This window comes from Mytilus galloprovincialis, chromosome 13 (assembly GCF_965363235.1).
Source record: "Mytilus galloprovincialis chromosome 13, xbMytGall1.hap1.1, whole genome shotgun sequence".
Taxonomy (NCBI): domain Eukaryota; kingdom Metazoa; phylum Mollusca; class Bivalvia; order Mytilida; family Mytilidae; genus Mytilus; species Mytilus galloprovincialis.
In genome coordinates, this window is record NC_134850.1 from 17,424,946 (window position 1) to 17,451,724 (window position 26,779).

The following is a 26,779-nucleotide window of genomic DNA, read 5'->3' on the forward strand; positions in this document are numbered from 1 at the left end:
TTGCTGTACATTATTGCTATTTACAGTTTATCTCTATCTATAATAATATTCAAGATAATAACCAAAAGCTGCAAAATTTTCTTAAAATTACCAATTCATTGGCAGCAGCCCAACAACAAGTTGCCTGTTTGGTCTGAAAATTTCAGGGCAGATAGATCTCTACCTAATGAACAATTTTATCCACAGCAGATTTGCTCTAAATGCCTTGGTTTCAGAGATATGAGCCAAACACTGCATTTTACCCTATGTACTATTTTTAGCCATGTCGGTCATCTTGGTTCACAGGCAAGGTCAACAGACACATTATTCAACAAGATACTATAATGATGATTGTGGACAAGTTTGGTTAAGTTTGTCTTTGTAGCTTTAGAGAAGAAGATTTTTGTAAAAGATCAGGGCTCACGCTACTAGGCGACTTGGGCGAAGAAGTCGCCTTCCCGATCGTCACTTCGCTTTCCCCGACCCCCAAAAGCGAAAACAAGTCGCCCTGTTCTTGACGATACTCGCTTTCAGTCGCTTCTGTCATCGGACATTTTCAATTTTTACCAAGTTGATGAAACATCAATTTTTTATTGATAATTAAAGAAATTCATACATAAACGATTCTTTATCTTTAGAAAAAAGGTTGAAGCATCGTCTTCGCAGTGTGTACCAGGTCATTTGATTAAAATACAACTTTTTACCACTTCGTGCATTTCCGCAAGTTCCGGTGCTTGTTACTCGAAAACGTACATCAACCTAAATTTCGGCGGCAAAATAAGTTTGTTACTTCATTTAAACGTGATAAAAGTTGCCTCCAGTAAATGTTTAATCCATTTATTGCATTAAAAACGTCATGTTCCTTTCCAAATAACTTGTCAAACAGTAGTTTCAGAGGGGAAGATTTTTGTAAAAGTTAATGACGGATGACGACTGCTGACAACAACGGACAACGATGTACGCAAAGTGATGAGAAAAGCTCACTTGACCCTTCAGGCCAGGTCAGGTCAGGTGAGCTTAAAAGTGAAAAAAAAACGTTTACGAAGTATCAAGTTTCCATATAAATATTACTATAAAAGCTTACCTGTGAAAATACAAGAACTCTGTGTCCGGTCTCCTTTAACTTCCTTAACATTTTAGCCATGAGTACCAGTTTACCGCTTGCTTTGATTAGAGCTGACCCTTCAAACATACCATTTGGTAACTTTGGTGCTTCCTGAATTACAAGTTGATATTAACAAAATATTAAAATGTATAAAACATACATCATTAGGTATCAACCTGTCTTCTGTAAGAAAAAAAGTTGAATGATCTGTATAAAACAATCCTTGAAAATCTGCATTCTAAATATTTGAAAGCAAAAAATGATTAACAAAATTCACATGCACAATATTAATAAACAAGAATGTGTCCCAAGTACACGGATGCCCACACTCGCACTATTATTTCTATGTTCAGTGGACCATGAAATTAGGGTCAAAACTTTAATTTGGAATTAAAATTAGAAAGATCATATCATAGGGAACATGTGTACTAAGTTTCAAGTTGATTAGACTTCAACTTCTTCAAAAACTACCTTGACCAAAAACTTTAACCTGAAGCGAACGGACGCACAGACGGACGGAGGCACAGACCAGAAAACATAATGCCCTTCTACTATCGTAGGTGGGGCATAACAAACTAAAATTTTCATATTCTATATTGATTTTTGCCCCTTGCCATTAGTCTGAAGGTTTAGGTTCTGTTACTCTGGTACAAAGAATCCAAAATGAAAAGGGAACTTTCTAACATCAAATCAAATATATCATACTAGTTTCATAATGTTTGATCCAAGCCTTCTCTACTTTCTGTACAACATGTGGACTAATGAACATACATAAAGAAGGATAATAGTCTACCAAGACGTGTTTCATTGATGACAGACTTATTCAAATTGTCAGAAGATTTTGTGCAATTGTATTCAATATACCAGCCATAGATAAAATGTGAAAGGACAAACCATCAATTCAGTTAGGGGTTACAAACACAAATTATAGAGGGGCATAACTCAATTACTGTAAAATCGACCCAACTCCTTTTCAAACTTGACCTGTGTTTTGTGACAATTAACATTGTGTATAAGTTTCATTACATTTGGTTGAGGCAAACTTGAGTCAGAAAGGAAAACTTATTTAGGGTTGTAAGTCAGGAGCCTGATGTTCAGTAGATGTTGTTTGTTGATGTGGTTCATAAGTGTTTATCGTTTCTTGCTTTTTTACATAGATTAGACTGTTTGTTTTCCTTTTTGAATGCTTTTACACTAATCATTTTTGAAGCCAATTACAGCTTGCTGTTTGGTGTGAGCCAAGGCTCTGTGTTGAAGACTATACTTTGACTCAATGGTTTACTTTTACAAATTATGACTTGGATGGAGAGCTTCTCCTTGGCACTTATACCACATCTTCTTAGATCTATATACAGACAAGGTTAAAATTTAATGCCCCCTCCAATGTCTCCTCAGCTGCAGTGGGAGCATAAAATTACTTACATTAGCTGCTGTAGGGAAGAGATACGGATGATTACAACATTTCTTCAGGTCCATCATGATGTTCAACAGAGACACTTGGTTACCTCCCTTGACATTCAAAGCACTAAAGTTCCTCGTCAAAATATACTTGTAGTATTTCCTGTCAAATACAAAACAAATTATTGATAGCCATCATTTATAGATATACAGGTATTTAGCACCTAAGTGTATCATATGTATTTTTATCACTTTTATTGAATAATTCTTAACTCAAGTTTAAAAAATAAATAAAACTACAATATGCTACACCTTTTTAAACTAGGGAAATCTATTCTTTCTGTGAAGCCATTTTGCTACATTGTATGGAAATTCAAACAAAAGATAACATCCCACTTCTAAAAATAAAACTTCCTACTTTCATTTGAATTATATAGTCCTTAAAATATTTCACCACTACTTATTTGCAACTTTTCCCCTAATATAATTCAATAATGGGATATCAATAAAGATTAACTGTGAATTCATTTATTTTATGTGAAAAGTCTGATACATGATATAAAGCCTATATATAAATTTGAAATTCATTGAACATTGGAATTCTTTGTTCATCTTTACCTCAAGTCCACAACCAGGTGCTCCACAGGGCGCAGCTTTATACGACCGCAGAGGTCGAACCCTGAACAGTTGGGGCAAGTATGGACAAAACATTCAAGCGTGATACAGCTCTGAATTTGGATTGTGATCAAATTTTTGACATTACATGTTTTTTTTTACACAAAACAAATGTCAAGATTTTACAAATCAATTAAAAGATTTTTGACGACGACGACGCCAACGTGATAGCAATATACGACCAAAAAATTAAAATTTTTGCGGTCGTACAAAAATTGGAATAATGATAAATCTGTATGAGACAAAGTTCTACCCAGAAGATAAAATGACTCTTTTGCACTTACTTTTGCATGGGACTAAGTTCCACTCTGACAATAAATTCACTCTTTGATGGCATGCCTTTGAGTACATCGGCTTTCAATCGTCTCAGTAAATGTGGACCTAACATGTTGTGTAATTTCTTTACTTGATCTTCCTTGGAGATTTCAGCAAACTCGTCCAAAAATCCCTGAAGATCGCTGAAAGATTCAAATAAATAACATTTAAATAATCAGACCTACAACTATCACAATGTTTGTTTTTGACCAATAAAAAAAGAAACCTTGTCTCCCATTGCTAAAGTATAAAATAACAGTTACCATCAAAAGCCGACCATATTTCACATAAAAATGAATGATCATATGCTTCAGATTACTTAAACATTCATATAAATAATGTTTACCTAGCTTATGAAAAAATAACGAACAAATCAGAAATAATAAACACTACGTGATCCATAGGTATCTTTACAGATTCCCTTTCAGGATACATAAAAAAGTATCAGTTATAAAACTAACTTAATATAAGACAACCCGTGTGTGTGCATACTTACTGGAAGTTCCCAGGACTAAGGAAGTTCAGTAAATGGAACAATTCCTCTAGGTTATTCTGCAACGGGGTACCAGTAAGCAACAGTTTATATGCAATCTTGTAGTTATTCAATACTTTGAAGAACTGCAAAATAAATATAACAATAAGTCAACTTAATTGGTTATTCATACATGTAAATACTCTATACATTCATAAAACTTAGTCTTATCATAAGAATTAAGCTTTAATATGAGCAATTTCATATACTTGGCCAAAAATCAGAGCAAATAGTTTTTAACATAATGCTGTATTTGAAAAAAACTGCCATTTGCTAAAAAATTATATTGCATCAGAAGGGTTCATTTGAAAGGTGTAAATTGTTATTCTTGATCTTTGTTTCCACAAAAACATTCAGTGTTCAGGAAAAAGCGCTTTGAATTCTCAAATATGTGTTGCTGCGGTATACTCTACCGTACAGTGAAAACAGAAGTGAAGTTCTATAAATTCCCATCACTATAATCAATTATATTTAATTCAACTTGATTGTACATAAATATAAGAAGATAACAACCTGTTACTGGGCGTCATAATTGTATTGTATCGTTTGATTTATGAAGTTACCAAAACTTAAATTAATTTTTCTATGTATATTTTCAGCATCTAGACCTACCTTAGACTGATTATTTTTCAATCTGTGAGCCTCGTCCACGACTAGTACTTGCCAATCAACCGACCCAAGAGTAGCAGAGTCTATACTGATCAGCTCGTAAGAAGTCAACAAAACATGGAATTTAACAGTAGCATCAGACTTCATACGACAAGCTTTTGGTCCACCTCTTATAGCACCTTCGTCAAAGGAAAACTCGTAATCTCTATGAAAAAATATAATCATCATATATTTATAGTTTTTATGCATTGTCATTTATGTTAAATAAAGGATCATGCATTTTCCATGAAAGTATCCTAGATTTATTTTGCATAATCAATTGATTTAAACAAAGTGTACAGTTAATTGTTGAGTATGAAAAAACAGAAATATGTATCAATTGTACACCATGCCTCTCTAATATGAACATGTGCACTTTTTAATAGGTTGATGATAGTTCAACTTTGGTTTTTTCACCATATCCCTGACATCTAGACCGAAAAATTCAGAAAACTTATAAAATTTGTATAAACATATTTATGCTAAATGGACACACTGATTTAATATAACCACACAATCTTCATTCAAACATGTATATTCTCAAGATTTGTCCTCTTGTTCCTTTTAATTAGTGACATAAATATAATGTGGATTCATTTTTGTTGTTGTGGATATCAATTTAGTGTGCTAAGGTCACAATGTATTTTTGTGTATATATGATTTACCCGAAGTCAGCATACAAGCAGAAAAGAAAATTCGTAATTGCATGAACATTTAAATTATTGGTTTACCTTGAACCACAAAATCAATGAAATTTAGTATTCTTCAAATCCTATTTAATCCACAGTAAATATGAATTATATAACAAAACTTACCTAATGACTGATCTGCAATCTTTGTCACCAATATAGGTCACAACATACATATCTGGAGCCCAGAATTCAAACTCTCTCTCCCAGTTAATGATGGTTGATAATGGTGCCGCAATCAGGAATGGTCCTTTACAATGGCCCTGAAATATTTAAATACAAGTAAATTATAACTTTTGATAAATTATCAACAGATTAGGAGACGCATCAAATAGATATCATTAAGATGAAGCTGAAATAAAAGACTTTGAAAATATCTGAACCAAACAAGACTTTCTATAACAAGAGTGATTCCTATACTCTCCCCTACCCAAGAAAATGCTGTATAGTTTCATGAGGGTTAAAAAGGAACCTCAGGCCTATGTTAATCTTGTATCTTTTTAAATTTGGTTCATTTATGTTTCAGGGTTTAGTGTGAAGTCCAATTTCACATTTAAGAAGTTACATGAAAAGTGAGATTTTTTTGCTGAGTTCAACCCGATTGGTGGTGACTTTTAGCTGCTTTCTACTCTTTTGTCAAGTTATTGTCTCTTTGACACATTCCCCATTTACATTCTCAAATTGATTAAACCAGAAATTTACCTCCTTGTGAAGAGAGCTCAGAAAGACAATAGTCTGTATAGTTTTGCCTAGTCCCATTTCATCAGCTAAGATGGTGTCAGTACCATTAGCCCAGGAGTATCGTAACCAGTTCAGACCTTCCAACTGGTATGGATGTAGGGTCCCTCCTGTACAGGTGATATAGTCTGGCTGCACGTCAAATTTTCTTTTCAACTGCAATAACAAATATTTGAGTAAATTTAGTCTATTTTTTTATCAGGTACACTGTTCATGGATTAAGGAAAAATTGTATTCAACAGCATATTTGAGGGAGAGATCCGTTTGCGCCAAAAATGCGTCCTTTTGCGCCACAACTTTTTTTCTCCAATGCTACGTTTGCGCCACCTGTTTTAAAATTACATGGTATCATTTGCGCCAAAAATAAACCATACGATTGCGCCAATTAGAAAAAAAATGACTTCCCTCCACCTTTATTCAGACTTGGAAACGGCAGTTTACACGGCAAATGTTTCCTTTTTTGAAACATACTTTCTTCTTACTGCTGCTGCATGGGTACTTCCTAATTTAATGCATGTAATAGCTAGTAACTTCACTTCATTGTCCAAAAAGACAAACATTGAAGGATGAAATACATAAAACAGTTCATAATAATTCCCCATGGATTGCTTCTGCTCCCCCGTGGAATGCTTCTGCTCCATTACTATAGTACATCTTGCGGTAGATAGAGTTTCTGCCCATACGGATGGTGGGAGCAAAGCAAAACATAATCATCAAAAGCTTATATTTTCTTCTCTTTTGGCATATCTTATATTAAATATTCAGCAAAGCAATACGTTTTCTTCACTCTCTGTACATGGACTGTCTACTGCATTTCAAGTCATTTCTCTCCAGATGCTCATCTTCATGGTTAAATATCTCCGATCATGCATATGATACTTTTTAAGCCAAAAATAAGAACAACTATTAATCATTAATATATTTATGATTGATATGTGTACAGGTAAATTGGCGCAAATGAGTTCCGATTATTGGCGCAAATGATACATTTTGAAAATAAAATTTGGCGCAAATGATACCCCTGAAAAACAGTAATTGGCGCAAAAGGACTGCTGCCATATTTGATCTCATAGAATTTTAAAAGTTTGCTCTTTAGTTTAGTTATTGGCTCTATGACATATTCCCCATTTCCATTCTCAATTTTAAGAATATTGTTATCCCAAAAATAATAGAAAATTCAGAAAAATCAGGTTATCCAGTGATACAAATTGAGTGAAATATTTAATAAATTTATGTATCCCGATAATAAGAATTCACATCTTAGTATTTTATACATATATCTATATTTATCTTTGGAGATAAACAAAGTCACATTTTTTTCATTTTTCAAAAATCACAATAATAAATATAACTATGATTTCTAAATTTACAGTAATTGTGAAATAAATCTCCAAAGATAAGCTGACTTGTCATATCAACTTACATCGGTGGTCGGTACAGCAGGTGGTAGTTTGGCCAAAACATCAGCAGGAAGGTTCTTCCTCTTCTTTTTACCTGGACCTTTCTTTTCACCACCAAAGTTTGTTAGGACTCTGCAAAAGTAAAATTCATAAAAATAAAAAAATTCCAATTCTAAACAAATCCTGTTTTTTTATTCATCTCTAGAGATATGCATTTACATGTTTTTGTTGCAGTAAAACGTATTACTTATTTCAATCTGCTTTAATATTCATACACGAGTCTTTCTTATAATCCCCCCATATCTTAATATATTTCTCAAATAAACTTAAACCAGATTTAATGTAGGAAGTCAAATCAAACTAATTACTGATATGCAACTATCTATGACTTTAGAGTATAGTCTATATAAAATTACACCCCCTCCTCTTACTAAGAAGAATTTAAAATTAGATTGGACAATTTTTTTTTTATTCTGTATGTGACCACAAACATTTCAACATATCTTATCCCATTTTTTATTTATTAAAATCAAACTTTTCATGTCAAAATACATTGTAGCATAATCTACTCCATAAACTATACTCCCTCTATACCTGCATGTCTCATTGAAGTTAAATGATATTATGATGAGGGATGCTAATGTTATAAACAGAGATTACCACAGAAGGCTTGGTCACTTAAAATTACACACCAAATTATTTTCTTAGAACAATGTCGCCAGGTCACCTAGGGCCGTAGTTTTTTTATTTTTAGTTATACGAACCCTCCTACCCTAATTTTTGCCAAATAGGAAAAAAAATAAAATTAAAAATGTTGATTTTTATTTTTTTTTCTCCTCCGACCCAGTGTTTTTCATGCAAAAAAAAATAATTTTTAGTTCATAACTGCATGAAAGAATCTAAATTTATGCTCTTGGTGATTTAGTAAGTTGTTGCACATTGATTTTCAATTCAAACCTTGTCAAGAAAAAAAAAAATAGTTGTTACACTAGTAGAAAATCTCCTGGTGAAATAAAAAAAATAATTTTGATATTGACGGTTGGTATTAAAAAAAAAATCAGCAGCAGTTTTTTTTTTTTTTTTTCGTCCTCCTACCCATTGGTTTTGTCAAAAAATTTCGTAAAACTAAAAATATAATAACTATGGCCTAGGCAACAACCAAAGAAACTATTTTGAAGGTTTCAAGAAATCATGTAATATTCCACAAAATCATTTCTTACCTTAGAACTTCATAATTATCAATGTGTTTTTTCAGATCAGTTATTTCAGCATCCTCTCTTTCCCAAGTTGAATTGTCGTACGGGAGATCACACCATTTTATCAAATACCACTTTACTTCTTTGGAATGTCTGTAAAATAGGACAAATGAATGTAGTATAACAGTGTCATATTTATCTCACTATTCACCATTTCAGAATCTTATGCATTCTGGGTAATATTTTCAAAAGCGTACTCCAAAACATTATAATTGGTTTAAAAAGTACTAAACAGTGGAAATCCATCCAATGACACAACATTATTTTTATTTCGGTGTACGACCAATGAAATTACCCAGTCCGAGGAAGAGTCTTATAGATTCTGAAAAGGTGAAATCAGTACGGACTGGTTGATGTATTTTCATTACTCAAAAGAATATGTTTTTAATTGCAACATTCATCAATGAATCATTGGTATTCAAAGAGGAATTTAAAGTTCAAATTGAATGAACCAAGGAGAAATTAAATTCTCACTGGAAGAACCGAAGAGAAATTAAAAATATCCATTCAATGGACACAACAGTGACCAAGAGCAATTTTTAAAAGTTTTGTTTGCAAAAATTTAAATGGCCAAGTAACAAGAACTGATTTAATATTTATTGCAATTATTCCAAAGATCCCAATAGTAATTTTATACCCAAACTTTATTTTTTCATGGAAGGACCTTTGATACCTCAATAAACCAATTCATTGGCCCTTTAATTACACCATGAAGTGACGACCAACCCCTGGCCTTACGGTCATAAAACTTTCAAGCAAGATTTTTGTACTCAGACTCGAGAATCAACCAATCAAAAAACAGGATTTGGTGTTTCGAGCATGATTTTTGTGCTCCAAGCACTGAGCAAAGTTTTATGACTTCAACCCCTGGTCTTTTACATTTAAGTTAAATAAAAAGAATCTCCCTAAAGTTCTCTCCATCAGTGTGATCCTACCTATGGGAGATAACTCTGTTTATTTGAAGCCACTCAGGACGAACACCATATCTATAATATTTTTCCTCCAAGTTTTCTCCATTATTGCTTCTCTTCTGTTTATCTTTGTGAAAATCTTTCTGTCCATAACTGCTACCATCTTCTAGAGGAGGAGGCTCGTCCATATCGTTCTTTCTGATGTAACAACGGAACAGTGCAGGATGGTAAACATCCAACTAAAACAAAAGATGTATCTCACACATAATGACAATGCACAATAGAATATGATATATATGGAATACACAGATCTTGAAGAGACTGACAGTATAAAACAATAAACCTAATATTGTTCCTGCATATATTATTGAGTTGTCCTGCAATTTCAGGCTATGCTGTATACACCTTATCGCTATTTGTCCGCCATTACTGGATATCACACAGGTTCCCGTCAAAATATCTGACGCCACAATGGAAAAGTGATTGTTGTACGCGTAAAAAGTTCAAGAGGCCGGGTCAGCCGGGATTAGCGATAAGGTGTATTAAAATGATGCTATTTATATTTTAAAACGTGATGAATTTAATTTTGCAAAACTTTTCCAGTCACAATTTACACACTAATAAAACATCTAAAACAAGAATGTGTCCCCAGTACACGGATGCCCCATCCGCACTAATATTTTCTAAGTTCAGTCGACCGTGAAAATGGGGTAAAATCTCTAATTTGGCATTAAAATTAGAAAGATCATATCTTAAAGAACATGTGTAATAAGTTTCAAGTTGATTGGACTTCAACTTCATTAAAAACTACATTTTTTTTGTACCTTGACCGAAAAGTTTAACCTGAAGCGGGACAGAACGATGATCAAACAGATGGATGAACGAACAGACGGACGAATGAACGAACGGATGCACAGACCAGAAAACATAATGCCCAAAAATGGGGCATAAAAATTCACTTCCCTGTATTTTTAGGTACTGTAACAATCATTTTGCCCAGGTACTATTTTAAAAGTAGACCAGTAAGAGTTCTACATTAGACAATCGATTTCAACAAATAATATATTTCAACACTGACATTACTTTGACACAGTTCTTGAAGACCGTACTTTGACTTATAATGGTTTACTTTTACAAATTTTGACTTGATTTCAAAACTGACATTACTTTGACACAGTTCTTTTTATATACAGTTCATGGTTGAAGACCGTACTTTGACCTATAATGGTTTACTTTTACAAATTGTGACTTGGATGGAGAGTTGTTTCAAACCACATCTTCTTATATCTATATATGATTTGTAAACTGTCATATGACATGTAAACTTACAGCTAATTCTGTTATCCAACAACAATGCCAGTATGACATATTGTGCCATTTTACAAAGAACTCTCTCAATGGTTTACGGTTCTGAAAAAAAAATACACAAAATTCACAATATGGCATTTAATCCCTAGAAAACAACTAAAAAAAAAAATAACTGCAATTTAAAGTAGCCCATTTATTTTGCAGTTATTTTTCTTACTCTAAATCAAATGTTAATGTATCAAATTCAACTATATTAAGAAGGGTGTTACATCAGAAATTTTAAATTTAACAGATCTTTATTTGGAATAGAACCATGAAACGATCAATTTCCCAAAATAAATTCTTCAGAAAAGGGTACAATTTGGTGAGTATGATCCTACAAACCTTTTTGGTAACAGCTGGTAGATGAGGGTGGGTGTGGTCAAGTTCGTCCATTTTACCTTCATCTGCTGGTGGATCGGTCCATTTCCACGTCAATATCTTCTGAACTCTGCCTACCAGTGGTTCTAACTGCAATCAGAAATTTCTCTTAGATAAAGAAAAGAAATTACTAAGAAAAGAAGGTTTCAACTACATTAACATGATTAAGAAAAGCTGATCTATTCCAGAAAAAAATGTATGGGGGGCTGGGTTGGAAGGCAGTTTATGTCAGCATCCGCCACCCAGACAATTGTAATTGAGAATTATAGTACATTATAGTGTGAAAAGTTGCTCTGATACCCATCACCCATGTACATTTGTATTATTAATACAATGTGCCTTCCAACCCCCCAACCCCCATACATTTTTTTCTGGAATAGCCCTTAGATAAAATTTGAGAATTATTTTTCAGGTTCCTTTTGATCAAATAGCTTCTTACATGTCTACCTATTTTTACATTCCTGAAATTCCAAATGTTTAGGTTTGATAGACATATGAAATTCTAAAGTGTTGTTTTCATTTCCGTCAACAAGTATATGGTTTGAACATGGCATTTCAGTGGTTTTAACCATAAATTACACTTGTCAATATCTCAAGAACTAACACATTTCAATATCTCAAGAACTAACACATTTCAATATCTCAAGAACTAACACATTTCAATATCTCAAGAACTAACACATTTCAATATCTCAAGCACTCAAACATGTCAATATCTCAAGCACTCATAAATGTGTCTTTCAGTGATTCTAGCAGTATGAACATAAATTACACATGCAGTTAGTTGGACATAACTAAGTCCTTGTTCCTGAAAATCCTTTGTTAGTGAACTGCAGCGCTGATGTTATATTATTTTGTACAAACCTGTCTATCAGTAGTATTCAAAGCTTGACTTACTGAACATCTCGGACATTGCCAGTCTCCATCTGGAATTGTTTTAAGTGGCGGGTTCAGACAATGTGGATGATAGGCTGATGGACACCGGTCACAACACAACAACTCTCCCCCATCATTACACACCCGACAGAATTCCATGTGTTCATCTTCTTCCTGTTCTTTGATTCCTTCTCCTTCCTTAAAACAAGAAAAGAAGAAATATTTAGTAAAAAATTTTGCCATTTTGGTGTATCCAATAAGAAATTTAATCCACTTTTTTAAAACAGAAAAGGCAATTTTTTACCAATAAAAATTGAAATCATTTTATTTACTAAAACTTTTTCAATTGAAAAAAAGGCTATGTATTTGAAGGCAGAGCTGTTGCAAGTATATACATGTTTTGTTGGTAAGAGAATTTTAATTGTTTCACATATTGTCATGATATGGCTTTTATAGTTTACTTTACGGTTTCCCTCATTGTTGAAGGCCATACACCGACTTATAGACGCTAACATCTACATCCTTTGTTCTCTGGTGAATAGATGCCTTATTGTCAATCAAACAACATGTCCCTACTTTTAGAGCTAATTTCCTAATGCATGTAGAGTAAGACTTTGGTTGAATAGCTTGCTTTGTTTGTATAATGTACGATTGTAATTTGGTTAACATTTAATCAAATTAAGATATTATATATACAGGTTTAACTATACCTGTCGATATTTTTTGAGGATGTCAACCTTTAAGTACAATGCTTCAGCTAGCTTTTATACAAACAAAACAAGCTATTCGACCAAAGTCTTACTCTTAAAGCATTTTGAAATAAGCTCTAATTATTCATGAATATGAGTGTATCCATTTTTTCAAACTAAAAGGTTTGAAACACAAGATACACATTTGAAACTGGTCACATGGGGGATTTTTTTTCAGCTGTCACATATATTACTTACACATTTTGGACAACTCCATTTTCCCTCTGGGGCCTCCTCCAACTCAGGCTCTAGACAAACCAAGTGATAGGCTCTGGGACAGGTATCACACAGAATTATCTCTCCTCCTTGCTGGCACACCTCACAGTAATCCTGATGGTCAGTCTGAAATAGAAATTTTGTTTTATCTACACTCCATGCTGACAAACAAACCAAAACTTTAGATGGTAAATCTGAAATTTACTGATTCCAGACTTATAAAGCCTTTAACCCTGACCCAAGAGCAACCAATTAAGATTTTTTTGGTACTAGTTTTCAACCTCAAAATTTTATCCTGACTTTCATCTACCTTTGTATTACAATGACAATTTGATTTTATCTTAATACATATATGTTACGTTAGAAAGTCAAGGGAAATAAATAAATCAGGATGATGCTAGAAACCAATGACAACATTCCCAAATCAAAAAGATGAATTCAGGACAAATAGATCACTTATACACATTTAGTTCCTGGCTTTTTTTAAACTATGAAAAGAATACTAATAGAAGGCAATCATTTAATTTCTGCACCTTTTCATTTCATCCTACAGTCACCCCTTTTTCAATTTAAGTAAGAATAATATGCACACATAACACTTAAGTACAATATCAGAATAGTTCATTGATGAAGACTTTTTTACAGTCAACTTTGTTATTATAACAATCTACATTTTTTTTTTGTGGGGGGGGGGGGGGTTGAGGAGATCAACATACCTCATAGCCCTCTGCATCCGGATCGGTTGGGAATTTATTAGTCAGCTTTGTCTTCTTTCTGACATTACGACCTCTGCCTTTCTTCGTTTTAGATTTACGTTTAGGTAACGCTGCCTCCTCTGCCTTGGCCTCCTCTTCTAACCGTGCCGCCTCTTCTAATTGTCTGTCAAATTCTTCATCACTTGTATTGTATTTGTTTTCCTCGTCCTCCTTGGAGAAAAATTAGATAAATTACAAGCATGCTGTTTGGGTTATTAACATTTCAAAGAAATAAATTAACAGAATGTTTAAGTTACACTGGGAAATTCAAACTTTAAAACATAACCAAAGGTTGCTTACAGATTTAGTTTTCTTCTTTTTCTTTTTCTTCTTTTCAATTTTGATTTTAATTGGAGCCACTGTTTTCTTCCTGCCTTTCTTCCTTGGTTTCTCTTCTATTTCTTCCTCCTCCTCCTCATCTCTCTCCTCTTCTTCCTCTTCACTTCCTTCCACCTCATCTGAATAAACAAACAAATTGTGCATATACAACTATGATTCATCAACATTTAGACAGATGTATTTGCAATTTGATGAAGGTACTTATTAGACAGAGGCATAGGAGAATTTAAGATGTAGTTTTTCTTTCTCGTAACACATAACGTGAATAATCAATTAAACATCTAAGAATGTATAAATTGTTAGTTTCATTATCATCTTAAATCAAGAATTTAAACCACCACAATTAGACATTATATAAAGTATATTTAATTAAAACAATTCATAACTTTTGTAACCATGTTTTAGCAACAAAAGACTTTTAAAAGATTTCACTTAAATATGATAACATCAACTTTAAATTGCTCAATATTTTCTACAATAGATATTGACTGTTTTCCTTACTTAGTAGACTTCCCCTTTTTTTGCCTCATGGGATTTTTGCCTCATACTTGGGATATTGCATTAGTCATTGCTTCTCATTGTTTTGCAGTGACTTTGTATTTTGGAACCTAGTTTAATTTTGTGCACCTAGTTTAATTTCCTGCAATTCCTTTATTTTTTTAACCATTTTTTCTTACTATCATATGCATATAGCAGCAAACTTTTAGGAACTAAATCAATGTAAATCATTCCCTTCTAATTCCTTTATATTGTGTGACAATAGTTTTTCTTTCAATCTATTGAAATTTATTTATTTAAAGATCATATTTTGTTGATGCATGGATTTAATTAGCTCATATTTTGAAAAGAAAAAGAAGTAGTTTCCCTAACTAGAACTGGTGCATTGGCAGGTATATTTCAATACTGATCCACTAACCTTGCTCCTGAGCATAAGATGAGTCTTTGGCATCATCCTGAGCCTCTTTTTTAGCCTTAGCTGGAGTGTCATCTGGTTTCTTTGCTGATGGAGGTGAACTCAGTGTGCTCGAGTCACCTTTCTTGTGGCGTTCAGTTACCAGTTTAGCAAACTCCTTCCACTTGGCTCCAATCAAGGACACCATACGTTCGATAGGTACTTTTGGATTAGCCTCTTGAATTAGAGGCTGGATGTGTTCTTTAAATAATTTGTAATTATTGAGGGATGTGAAATCATCATCTGAGTATTCTATTTCGATGTTGCTAACGCCAAGTTCTTCTGCTATCTTCTCTGATGGAGTCTTGCTTGCCTGAAATGTTACAAAAAGTATAAGCTTTTCTAAAAGCTTGTCTGAAATGATTGAAGAAGTACGAGTTATTTCTATAACATTGCCTTGTGTTGCCTAGGCTAATGATATATTTTTCTGAATAAGGATCATATACAACAGTAATCTTGTCTGAAATGATTGAAGAAGTATGAAGTTTTTTCAATAACATGAAGTATGAGTTTTTTCAATAACAGTGCCTTGTGTTGCCTAGGCTAATGATATATTTTTCTGAATAAGGATCATATATAACAGTAATCTTGTCTGAAATTATTGAAGAAGTACGAGTTTTTTCAATAACATGAAGTATGATTTTTTTCAACAACAGTGCCTTGTGCAGTCTTCACAATAAACTTTTGAATCCACAAGCCTGAAGCTCAATTACACGAAAATTTGAGTTGGAATCTGTTGGCTTGTAGAGAAGAATGTTACAAGCCTGAAAAGCAATTATACAAGCCACGGCCGTAGGACTTACGGTTAAGCATGAAGACGGCAACAGTAATCTTTCTCATTACAGGCTTAAATTGTGAATTACATGTGATTATGGAGGCATATCAAGGGGAAATAACTTATCAACACTTACCTGTTGAGCAGGGGCACTGATTGATGGAGTTTTCGGCTTCCTCTGTTTCTTTGGTGGAGATGCATAATCTTCATCCTCAGATCTGCCATAATCCTAAAAAAACAATACAGTTTTCAATATTTTGTCTAGCACTTGACCAATTATATTTCTAATTAAATGCTTTCAGTACCAGTTTACAGTTCAATTGTTTCAAGAGGCAGTTTTATCAAATTCATTAAGAGTGATAGATTAAGTGAGACTTTTTTTATTGTAAAAACAAACATCAATACATTTTACAAATATTAATAGTGAAATATAACATAAACAAAGAATACTCACCTCAACTTCATCATCATGTTTCTTCTTTTTCTTTTTTCTTTTCTGTCGTTCTCCATCTTTCTTTTTCCTCTTTTTTACTTTCTTTTCTGAAGCGGCTTCATCTTCAAAACTTTCGTCTGTAAAACAAAGACATTTTACATGTATATTTAGAGACATGAATCTTAAGAAACATCAGCTACCTTTAAAAAAACAAAATACTGACAAAGGTAGACCCCTTTTTTTATGGATATTTATAACTGATTTATATCTTCGGAAAACACTTATAAACTGGCATAGGTTGTACAGTGACCCATAGTTGCTTATGCATCCACATCATTTGATCTCCTGTGGAGAATGGTGTCATTGGCAATCATACCACATATTCTTATTTTAATAACAAACTTTTAATACCTTTCACATATTTTTTTAGAAGTTGATGTTCATACATAAATGTTTAGTGGTTGTCCTTGGTTGTTTTCGTATCTGTCATATTTGGCTTTTTTTTTTTTAGTAATCTCATAAATCAGGTTGTTGGTTTTTTTGTTTATATTGTTTCACATTTCTTCATGTTTGGTGGGTTTTTTCAACAGACCATATGTATGGTATATGTTTTGCTAAATGTTGAAGGCTGTATAAAAATATATATGAACTTATCTAAAATCTATTCCATAAAAATACAACAGGTTTTGATGGTTCATAAATTTCACAATCCTACAACATCTTATTTTCAAAATATACACATAGTTAAAACTTAAATATATTAAAATTTCACAAGTTGAAGATTGTAAATATTGTGAATGTACATGCATACATACAAAAGGGTGAAAATATACATGATATATGGGTAAAATGTTAAACATTCTAACAATAAATAAACAGTAAAAAAGAAAGAATATACATGTACAATGGATAACAGGTCTACAAATAAAATGTTACAAATGAAGTAAAACATGTACATATACATGTAACTAGCCTAATTGAATTGTTCAAAATAAAAAAAAACAATCAAATTATCCTTACAGGTAAATATTTTTGTAAATTAAAAATTCACACAACACATGTAATACATTAATCAACAGAAATTATGTACAGGTAAACATTTTGTTTTACTGTACATAACACAATGATCTAGCAAGACTAATTGGTCTAGCAAGCCTAGGTGGTCTAGCATTGTCTATGGTGGTCTAGCATTGCCTATGGTGCAAGAAGTGTAGTCAAAGATGTCTCAATAGCTTTACTATTAACATATATAATATATTTGTAAGATGGAACAAATAAGTTGAAAGTCAAATAAGCAGTTTTTGACATTGTTGAACAGAAGTCCAGATATGAAATTATAAAAAGAACCTCCACTGAAGTCTGGTTATACATGTCCAGGATTTTTTATTTATTGACAGTCAATGTTCTCCCCAGGACCTAAAAGCACCATCATGATCTAATGTTATCTTGAAAGATTTTCTAATAGAATGTGTAGAGACCACGGTGCTGTATTTTTTGGTAAATCAGTGCTATGTTGATTTCCATGGTGCTTTATGAAAATTCTGGGGAGAACAATTTTTGTCAACCAAATGTTCAATGAAAGACTTCCAGCCAGCGTTGTATATTAATGTTCATATGTATTGTACATGTACGAACATAAAACGAAATACTGATAGTTTGCCATCTTAAGTGCAGGACTCACGCTACCAGGCGACTTGGGCGAAGAAGTCGCCTTCCCGACCGTCACTTCGTTTTCCCCGACCCCCAAAAGCGAAATCAAGTCGCCCTGTTCTTGACGATACTCGCTTTCAGTCGCTTCCGTCATCGGACATTTTCAATTTTTACCAAGTTGATGAAACATCAATTTTTTGATAATTAAAGAAATTCAGACATAAACGATTCATTATCTTTAGAAAAGAGGTTAAAGCATTGTCTTCGCAGTGTGTAGCAGATTATTTGATAAAAATACAACTTTTTATCACTTTATGCATTTATGAAGTTCCGGTGCTTGTTACTCGAAAACGTACATAACCTAAATTTCGGCGGCAAAATAAGTTTGTTACTTCATTTAAACGTGATAAAAGTTGCCTCCAGTAAATGTTTAATCCATTTATTACATTAAAAACGTCGTGTTCCTTTTCAAATAACTTGTCAAACATCGTTTATTTTTGTAAATTTTCTTGCATTCGTCCGCCATTAACCGATTTCTAAACTACGGATCTGAACTGGACCAGCTATGACCGAAATCCGTACTTTACAATAATTACTACGGACGCACAGACGGAACAGCTGACAGAAGAATATTGATCCCAAAGGGGAAAATTACGCATTCCACACACATTAAGAGACTTTTGGTTACATCTAATTGATTGGTGTATATAATTCCCTATATTTTTTATTGATTGTTTCAAACTATTGATTAAAGTTGCTTAACTCTGAGACTATTATACTAATTTCAATATATTAAGGCCCAGCTTAATAACTTTTATATTTTTTTATGAGAAACACTGAATTTCATACACAAGATAATTTTTAATTAAATTGTAATAATGATATATTATAATTTCTTTACATTTTTTAAAATAATTGGTTTTTTTTTAGTGCTAGATATTTAGTTGGAATAAGTTTCTCACAAGAACCTTAGTAAAATTAAACAACTTTTAATTTCAAATGTTACTTTATTTTATTTTTTTTTACTCAGATATGAATTGAAAAATATAAAAAGAACATTATTTACATATGGCCTTTCATACTATTGTAAAATCCAAACATTGTAGCGCACCGCGCAAATGAGCACTTCTCTTTCAAATCTCACCACTTCTTCTTATCAGTTTCAAAAAGAGAAGTCACTTCTCCCTATAATTCTGAAGTAGTGTGAGCCCTGTTAAGTGTTCGAATTGCATTTTCATTTCAAATCATAACACAAGCAAGAGAAATAATAATATCTACCACCATCACAAAACAGTAAACATAACAAAATATTTCTGAGTATATATATAGAAACATACTGAAATTAAAAATATTAATAAGTTGAATAGATCTAAAACTCCATTTCTATATACTACTACTATTGCAAACAGACAGTGTAGTTTTTTGCCTCCAGCCAAATCAAGGGTAACCCTTAAAAAAAGTTTTCCCTTTGACAACTTCTTCTTAATATGAACAAGTTAAAGAACTATCTTCAGAAAAAAGTATATGTACAGTACATAAGTTTTATAATGAAAACTATCCATTGAGTTATAAAAAACATATATGCATTATTTTTTTTAATTTGAGGTTTCTTGTGACTTTAATTATTGGGCATAAGTGCAACAAAAATAAGTTTGTCAGAATGACCAGAGTTTCATAATATACCTAAAATCATAAACCTATATATATAACATTTGCATATCAATTTGTTCCAACCACTGTAGTGCTAACAATTTATTGTTGTTGCTTCTTTCCCAATGACAACGAAATTAAAAGATAAGATCATCTAACATGTACTGGGCTCCATCTAACCAAACATGCAAAATTAAGCTGAAGCAGGGAACCATTACTTACAATTGATGCCCATATGGACCAACTCTGTTGCAGGGGTAAGGGGTGGAGTTGGTGATTTAGACAATGGACAGAGTGCTGAATTCTTGGATTCTGAAATCAACATATAATCCCACTTTTATCTTTTTTTGTTAATTATTACTTTAAAAACTGAGTATTGATTTGAGTCATATAATTAAATGTTTAATTTCAGGTTAATTTTTTATTTGGGTTAGATGGGCATTTGAATATTTGTAGCAAACCCAATTTTGTCCATGTACAAAATTAATAAAACACATTAAGTCATTATTAAGGATTTGAACTGCAGACTTCATATTTAATCTTTACGCACAAATAATCTTATATTAATGGGGGATAAACAACTCAAATAACTCATACTTTTAATAGTAGCAAATGCATAGCTTTAATGCTACCAAATAAACATAAAGTGAATCCCCATATAATCTTTCACCACCTCACTGTATAAATAATTATAATTTTTTTCGAAATATTATAAATATTCATTTGATGTGTGCATTACAATTACACTTTTTTTTAATATTCAACAAAAAACTAGAGCCCAAAATTCCACATAAACTGGTTGGTGCCTTGCACAAGCTTGAAGTGAAAATGAAAATAGACATGTGCTGTTCTATTTATAAATCATTCATAGATTGAATGTTCTTCTAAAAAGCTTTCTTCAAACTCTTGTTCCTACATATTGTTATATTTAATCACTAAAACATATTTACAAGTCAACATCTTTTTGATAATCAATCATGTGTTTTCGTTGTGTATCACAACAAGTGTTGCAAGTTTGACCTCATTAATTAAAATAACTTTGGTCATGCGCAGTGATAAGCCGACACCATTGATATATATCCAGATATTTATCCCGTCGTTTGAAAATTAAAAGAATAACAAAATTCTCCCAAATATCAAAATGAACATTTCACTTCAATTTTCATGAATATCTTTAATACAATCCAAGTTCAAAACGCTTTAAACCTGGGGAATACCCTCAAAATAGGCCGTATTTACCACGAATATGCAAATGAACAAAGGGGGATTCCAGACTCGTGGTTTGGTCATGTTAAAACACTAAAACATGGTATAAAAACAAAATAAATTTGACTGAAGAGTATGTCTATAGCTAAATGGATCATAAATCTATGGTCTGAACTATTCTATAGCTAACTATTTCACATTTCAGTAGGTGAAATCCTATATTGTTATCGATGGCTAATTAAACAATGTCTGATTGGTTTTTACCTTCGCCGGCCTCCTCTTCCATTTCCACGTTTTCTTCGTCGTCAAACTTTCCACCAGGCATGTCACACAAAAATTAAAGTCTTAAATGTCTGATTCCGTGATTTCACCATATATTTTGCGCTGGCATGCGTTTTTTGTATGATTTTTGAATGGTAATTAGGATGCCCTGTCTTTTCCCCCAGCGTCGCGGTTTGGAACTTTAATCGAACATGCGCAGTATGACGTCAATGATTGGTTGATACATCCCATAATTTTCTTGATTTAGTTAATAACTTATCACGTGATTTAATGAGGTGCAAGATCAAAGTACCCCTAGGCATACTTTAATTGTTTCAGAAAAACTTGGGTACCTTATCATGTCCATCAATTTCGATTTTCAAATGATACCTGAGATTTCCATGTTTACACAAAAATTAGACAATTATTAAATGACAAGTTTTTACACATCCATATTTAACAAAATGAATTGCTTGTAGAGCCCCATCATCTTTTTGTTAAGATGACAAAAATCTATTTCTTATCGCTTAATTTTCAAATTAACGACTTATGCACAAAATTAAGTATATATTGCAAATTGACCTATACAGTTTGATAAAAACACATAAATAAAATGTGAAATTAAAAGTATTTCGGCTTTTGCAAATATTTTGTCTGAAATGTTGCAAAATCTCACTTTTGTAATCACATAATTAGGTCACCATGATAATTTTTGTTCCTTTTTAGACAGAGCTTTATCAATATTTATTCCAATTAAATGAGAAAGTAAATGATAAATCATAAAGTGTGTTTCAAATACCATATTTCGTCTCTTGTCACGTTTATAAATTTTGTAAAACCAAAAAAAATAAATCATAGTTGAATTTTTATTGTATTTGAACACTTTTTTAATTTTGAAAATACAGTTTGATGACAGATTCTTCAAAGATTTTTCTTACTTGAAGTTTACATATTTAGCGCAAATATAGGTAGATTATATACTAGTCGTATTACACATACAAAGAGTTTTATAACCCGAACCGCAGATTGCTATGGTTGTATTTTGTCGTGACAATTTGACAAATTTTAGCATTTTTGGTTCTTATACTTTTTAAATTCGTATTTGATTTGGCGGCAGCCCTCAAGTGCACGGTCAACGATTCGTTTTCTATGATCTAGCAATGTCTGGCGTATATTAACAAAAACCTGTTAGAAACTGAACAAATATAAGAAGATGTGGTATGATTGCCAATGAGACAACTATCCACAAGAGACAAGATGATATAGAAGTTAATAACTCGATACGGCTTCAACAATCAGCAAATGCTTAAAGCCTGTTATATATCTTTGATGCGTGTTTTCTAAGATCCTCGCCAATGCTATAGAAATAAACATGCGTGATCAAAAACTATTTTCTACTTTCTATATTACTTCTTTACTGAGTTTCTGCTTAATATAATCTTCAATTACCCCCCCCCCCCCCCAACCCCCCCCACACACACACACAAAAACCACCCAAACACACCGTATATACTTTGTTATCACTTTCCGGCCCCGCAGTTTTCTGCATGTTACTATAGTCTTCTAGCTTCATTTCAAACCTTAACTGGTTCAGTCAATTGCCTTTTATTACAAACATAGCAGAGCGTCAAGCAACTTCTATCAATCAATTAACTAACAAAGAGCACCGAGAACTAGATGTTTTCCAAGAATTTATTTACGGGCCGATATAGTTCTTTTTTCCATGTTTGTTCAACTGAATATAAGATCTCTATATATTTTCTTTTCTGTCATGTTTCAACTTGCAGTTACAGTACTTGCTGTATATATGTTCTGTTCATGTTTGATTTCTGGTCAAGTTCAGCTGGTAACAGCAGATGGAACTTGTGTAAAGGTTTTTCTTCTCATATCTATTTCAGTTTAGAATATAAGTACTGTAAATATTTTTTCTCGTGATTTTGTTTTAACTGACAGATATCTCGATATTCTTATCCGGTTTGTTTCCGCTAAACATATCAGAGCTGTGGAGCTTGATTTGGTTGTAATAGCACAACTCTAAATTTATATTTACATGTAAACTATATATCATTACAAGACTTGTTTCGAGTGTTTAAAGCAGACAGCTAGATTTCTTCTCAGCTTGTTTCAGTTTGAAAGGAAAGTACTGAAGATCTTCGTTGAATGTCTTTTTGTGTTTGTGTTTTTGTTTGTGTTTCTTCAAACAGAACTTTAGCTATTCTTCTTGTTCGGCTTTGTTTCAGCGTGAAGTACTGCAACTTTTTTTTAAATATTTGATTCAGTTTGAAATAGCAGAGCTTGAAGAACATGTTCTCCCCAGATTTTTTTCGACTGGTAATAACCAGAACTGTATAGATTTTTAACAACAGGTTGTTTCAGCTTTGAATATCGTACTGTAGGCTTATAGATAAAAATCACATGTTTTTGTTTCATTTGCATGCATGGTAATGCTATAACTATATTGATCATCACAAGTTAGGTTAATTGAGAAACTAATTGTCACGAGAATAAAATTTAATTTAATTTAATACAGGACTGCGAAAAACACCTTATATATCTTACTATATCATTAATGCCCCCATACAGATTTTAATATGCACCACCATGCCATATAGCACTGTCCATTGGTGCCTCCTGCAGTTAAGCTGGCTCACAGAATGATTTTCAGAATGATTTTTTTGATACTTTCTATCTTCTTCTTTCGTGGGTTTGTTTTGTATTGTTTGTTATGTTTGTTTTGTTATGTTTGTTATGATTGTTATGTTTGTTTGTTTGTTTGTTTGTTTGTTTGTTTGTTTGTTTGTTTGTTTGTTTGGTTTTTTTTTTTTTTTTTTTTTTTTGTTCGTTTTGTTTGTTTCGTTTGTTAAAGGTAAACAAAAAAAGGGGGGTAAATTAACATATATACACGGATATAATTGATATACGGATATACATATGACCCATTGCAAGGGGTCCTGTTTTTCTGCCGTGACAGTGACTGTTGATGATATTGACGTACAACTTTAAAATCCACTTTTGATGACAACATGACATATTTTAACCATAAGAGGACGTTTTTCCTACATCTTTTGATTATAAGTACTTGAAACTAGCTTTTCTTTGATGACATTCTTTTTATTGTTTCTGTTAAATTTTGCATGGTTTTTATTCTGGTATCTTTTTAGTTTTTTAATTTGTTATCTGAAATATTTGTCTATATACATACTATATCGATTGCATATATTTTTCTTTTTGTATGCATTGCTTATTAAGATACAGGCAGAATAAAGGTAAAAAAAGGCTGGACAACTCAATTTTGTGTATCCTCTAGCTTGAAAAAAAAATTACTTGTTTTTTATTTATTTCAGAAAACGGAATATATACTGCCGAGCATAGCTTGGCAAAAACAATTTGGACGATTGTTTGTATTCTGTATTCCAGTCACTTAGTGTTGTCATTTTTAATTAGCGATATTTTTTAACATTGCCTTATAAACGGAAGGTTTGGCTAGCAATAAAACCAGGTTCAACCCACCATTTTTCTTAAAATGTCTTGAACGCAGATCAGGAATATATGGCATTTGTTATCAAATAGTCCGTTTCGATGTATGTTGACGTTTGTTTTTGTTGCACCTCAGCGTTTCTGTTGTTCCGTTGTTTTCCTCTTGATGTGTTTCCCTCAGTTTAAGTTTGTAACGCGAATTTGTTTTATCTCAATCGATTTATGCCTTTGAACAGCGGTATACTACTATTGCCTTTATTTATGGCTGGAAATTCATATAAATCGTGATAAACATGATATTTTTGTCTTTTTTCTTTTCTTTTGAATGGCAATCAAAGTGGCGCACGCCCTTTTAGTACTCCTAGACCCCCTGACAATTACTGTTAAATATATTATAATTTGGTGTTAATGGTAAGGTTTTGGTTTCACTGTTGGGTTTATCAGCGCCTTCTTTATATTTAGAATATACGTTTCATCGTCTGACTCAACATATGATTTAACATTTAACCTATCTGATTGACTAATTCTTTGATCTGTGGACAGTTTTTATTGCATATATAACATGACTTCATCTTCTGGTGAGACCCATAGTTAAACCACCAGATTTTTTGAAGTGGCTGTGTTCATGGAAATGATTTGGCCACATGGAATCTTAGATTACCCTTCTCGATAATCTATAAATCCTTGGCTTTTTCTTGTAGGATGTTGACAGTCTTGGATCGAGAACGCGCAATTGTTAAGTAATTTTGGTTTACAGAAGCTACAAACAAGGCTAATCTATGTTTGAATTTGAAGACATACATATACGTAGGAAAAAATAATTAAATTATTTCATGTGATTTTAATTTGAAATCATGATATTAAAAAAAGAAAAGAAAAAAAAACAAAGTGATGACCCGCACAACTGTATCATAACAATGTCAATGTAGAACTTCTTTTGTGTTTATTTTTTTGCATTGCTATTTCATAGTATCTAGGAGACACCAATTGTTGGCGGCCCCGTAATTGCAAAATAAAATCTTAAGATAAGTTCAACTATCTCACAAAAGAGCAATCATAAACAACAATGTGTAAGGCTTCCGCGGAACCCATGCAGTGTCTCGCCTATACTTTATGAATCTAAATGTTTTTTTAACTTTAATCACAGACTGTATGTTATGTTAACTGGCAGAAAAACTCAGTCCATTTATAAGTAAAGTACGATTAAACATGATTTATTTTAGCTCACCTGGCCCACAAGGACCAAATGAGCTTCACTTGGCGTCCGTCGTCCGTCTTCTCTGTCCGTTATATTTTTTTAGAAAAATCTTCTCCTCTGAAACTACTGGGCCAAATTAAACCAAACTTGGCCTAAATCATCCTTATGGTATGTATCTAGTTTTTAAAATGTATCCGATGACCGCGCCCATCAACCAAGATGGCCACAATGGCTAAAAGTAGAACATGATAAAATGCAGTCAGTTTTGGCTTATAATGCTGAAATTAAAGCATTTAGAGCAATATTTGACAAGGGGTAAACATGTTCATCTGAACAAAAATCTGCCCTGAATTTTTCAGATGCATTAGTCAACTCGTTGTTGGGTTGCTGTCCCATAATTGGTAATTTTAAGGAAATTTTGCAGTTTTTGGTTATTTTCTTGAATATTATAATAGATAGAGATAAACTGTACACAACAAATTTGTTCAGCAAAGTAAGATATTCAAATAAGTCAACATGACCAAAATGGTCAATTGACCCCATAAAGATTTATTGACCTTTAAAGTAAACTTTTCACACCTTTTACGGTAAAATTTTGCAATCTTTTACCAAAATCTTCTCCGCTGAAACTACTGAACTTTAACCGAATATGGCCATTGCTAAAAGTAGCACATAGGGGTTGAACGCAAGTTTTGTCTATTATTTTTTGAACCGTTATAAATAGAGAAAACTGAAAGGAAAAAATATGTTTAGAATAATGAGCTCTACCAATTGTCCATATTAATAGTTACATGTTTTTTTTCTCGATCTTTACGGTTTATCATGAAAACAATGATGTTTAGAAAGAAACTTTTTCTCTGTTATGCCT

General features: G+C 32.5%; 1 protein-coding gene across 1 annotated transcript in view; it reads right to left on the reverse strand.

Annotated features, from left to right (window-relative positions):
• The window catches only part of LOC143057707 (chromodomain-helicase-DNA-binding protein Mi-2 homolog), a 40,650-nt gene extending 19,198 nt beyond the window's left edge, over positions 1–21,452 (reverse strand). The window contains exons 1-20 of the mRNA XM_076231073.1: positions 21,240–21,452; positions 16,491–16,606; positions 16,173–16,265; positions 15,226–15,574; positions 14,271–14,428; positions 13,932–14,141; positions 13,198–13,341; positions 12,272–12,448; positions 11,339–11,464; positions 10,976–11,056; positions 9,671–9,885; positions 8,700–8,828; positions 7,503–7,611; positions 6,044–6,235; positions 5,468–5,604; positions 4,617–4,818; positions 3,969–4,090; positions 3,442–3,615; positions 2,507–2,645; positions 1,064–1,195 (exon numbers count right to left, since the gene is read on the reverse strand). Of these exons, the coding sequence (XP_076087188.1) occupies positions 1,064–1,195; positions 2,507–2,645; positions 3,442–3,615; positions 3,969–4,090; positions 4,617–4,818; positions 5,468–5,604; positions 6,044–6,235; positions 7,503–7,611; positions 8,700–8,828; positions 9,671–9,885; positions 10,976–11,056; positions 11,339–11,464; positions 12,272–12,448; positions 13,198–13,341; positions 13,932–14,141; positions 14,271–14,428; positions 15,226–15,574; positions 16,173–16,265; positions 16,491–16,606; positions 21,240–21,300 (3,066 nt within the window). The 5' untranslated portion in view covers positions 21,301–21,452. The remainder of the gene's footprint in view (positions 1–1,063; positions 1,196–2,506; positions 2,646–3,441; positions 3,616–3,968; positions 4,091–4,616; positions 4,819–5,467; positions 5,605–6,043; positions 6,236–7,502; positions 7,612–8,699; positions 8,829–9,670; positions 9,886–10,975; positions 11,057–11,338; positions 11,465–12,271; positions 12,449–13,197; positions 13,342–13,931; positions 14,142–14,270; positions 14,429–15,225; positions 15,575–16,172; positions 16,266–16,490; positions 16,607–21,239) is intronic.
• Between the last annotated feature and the right edge of the window lie 5,327 nt (positions 21,453–26,779).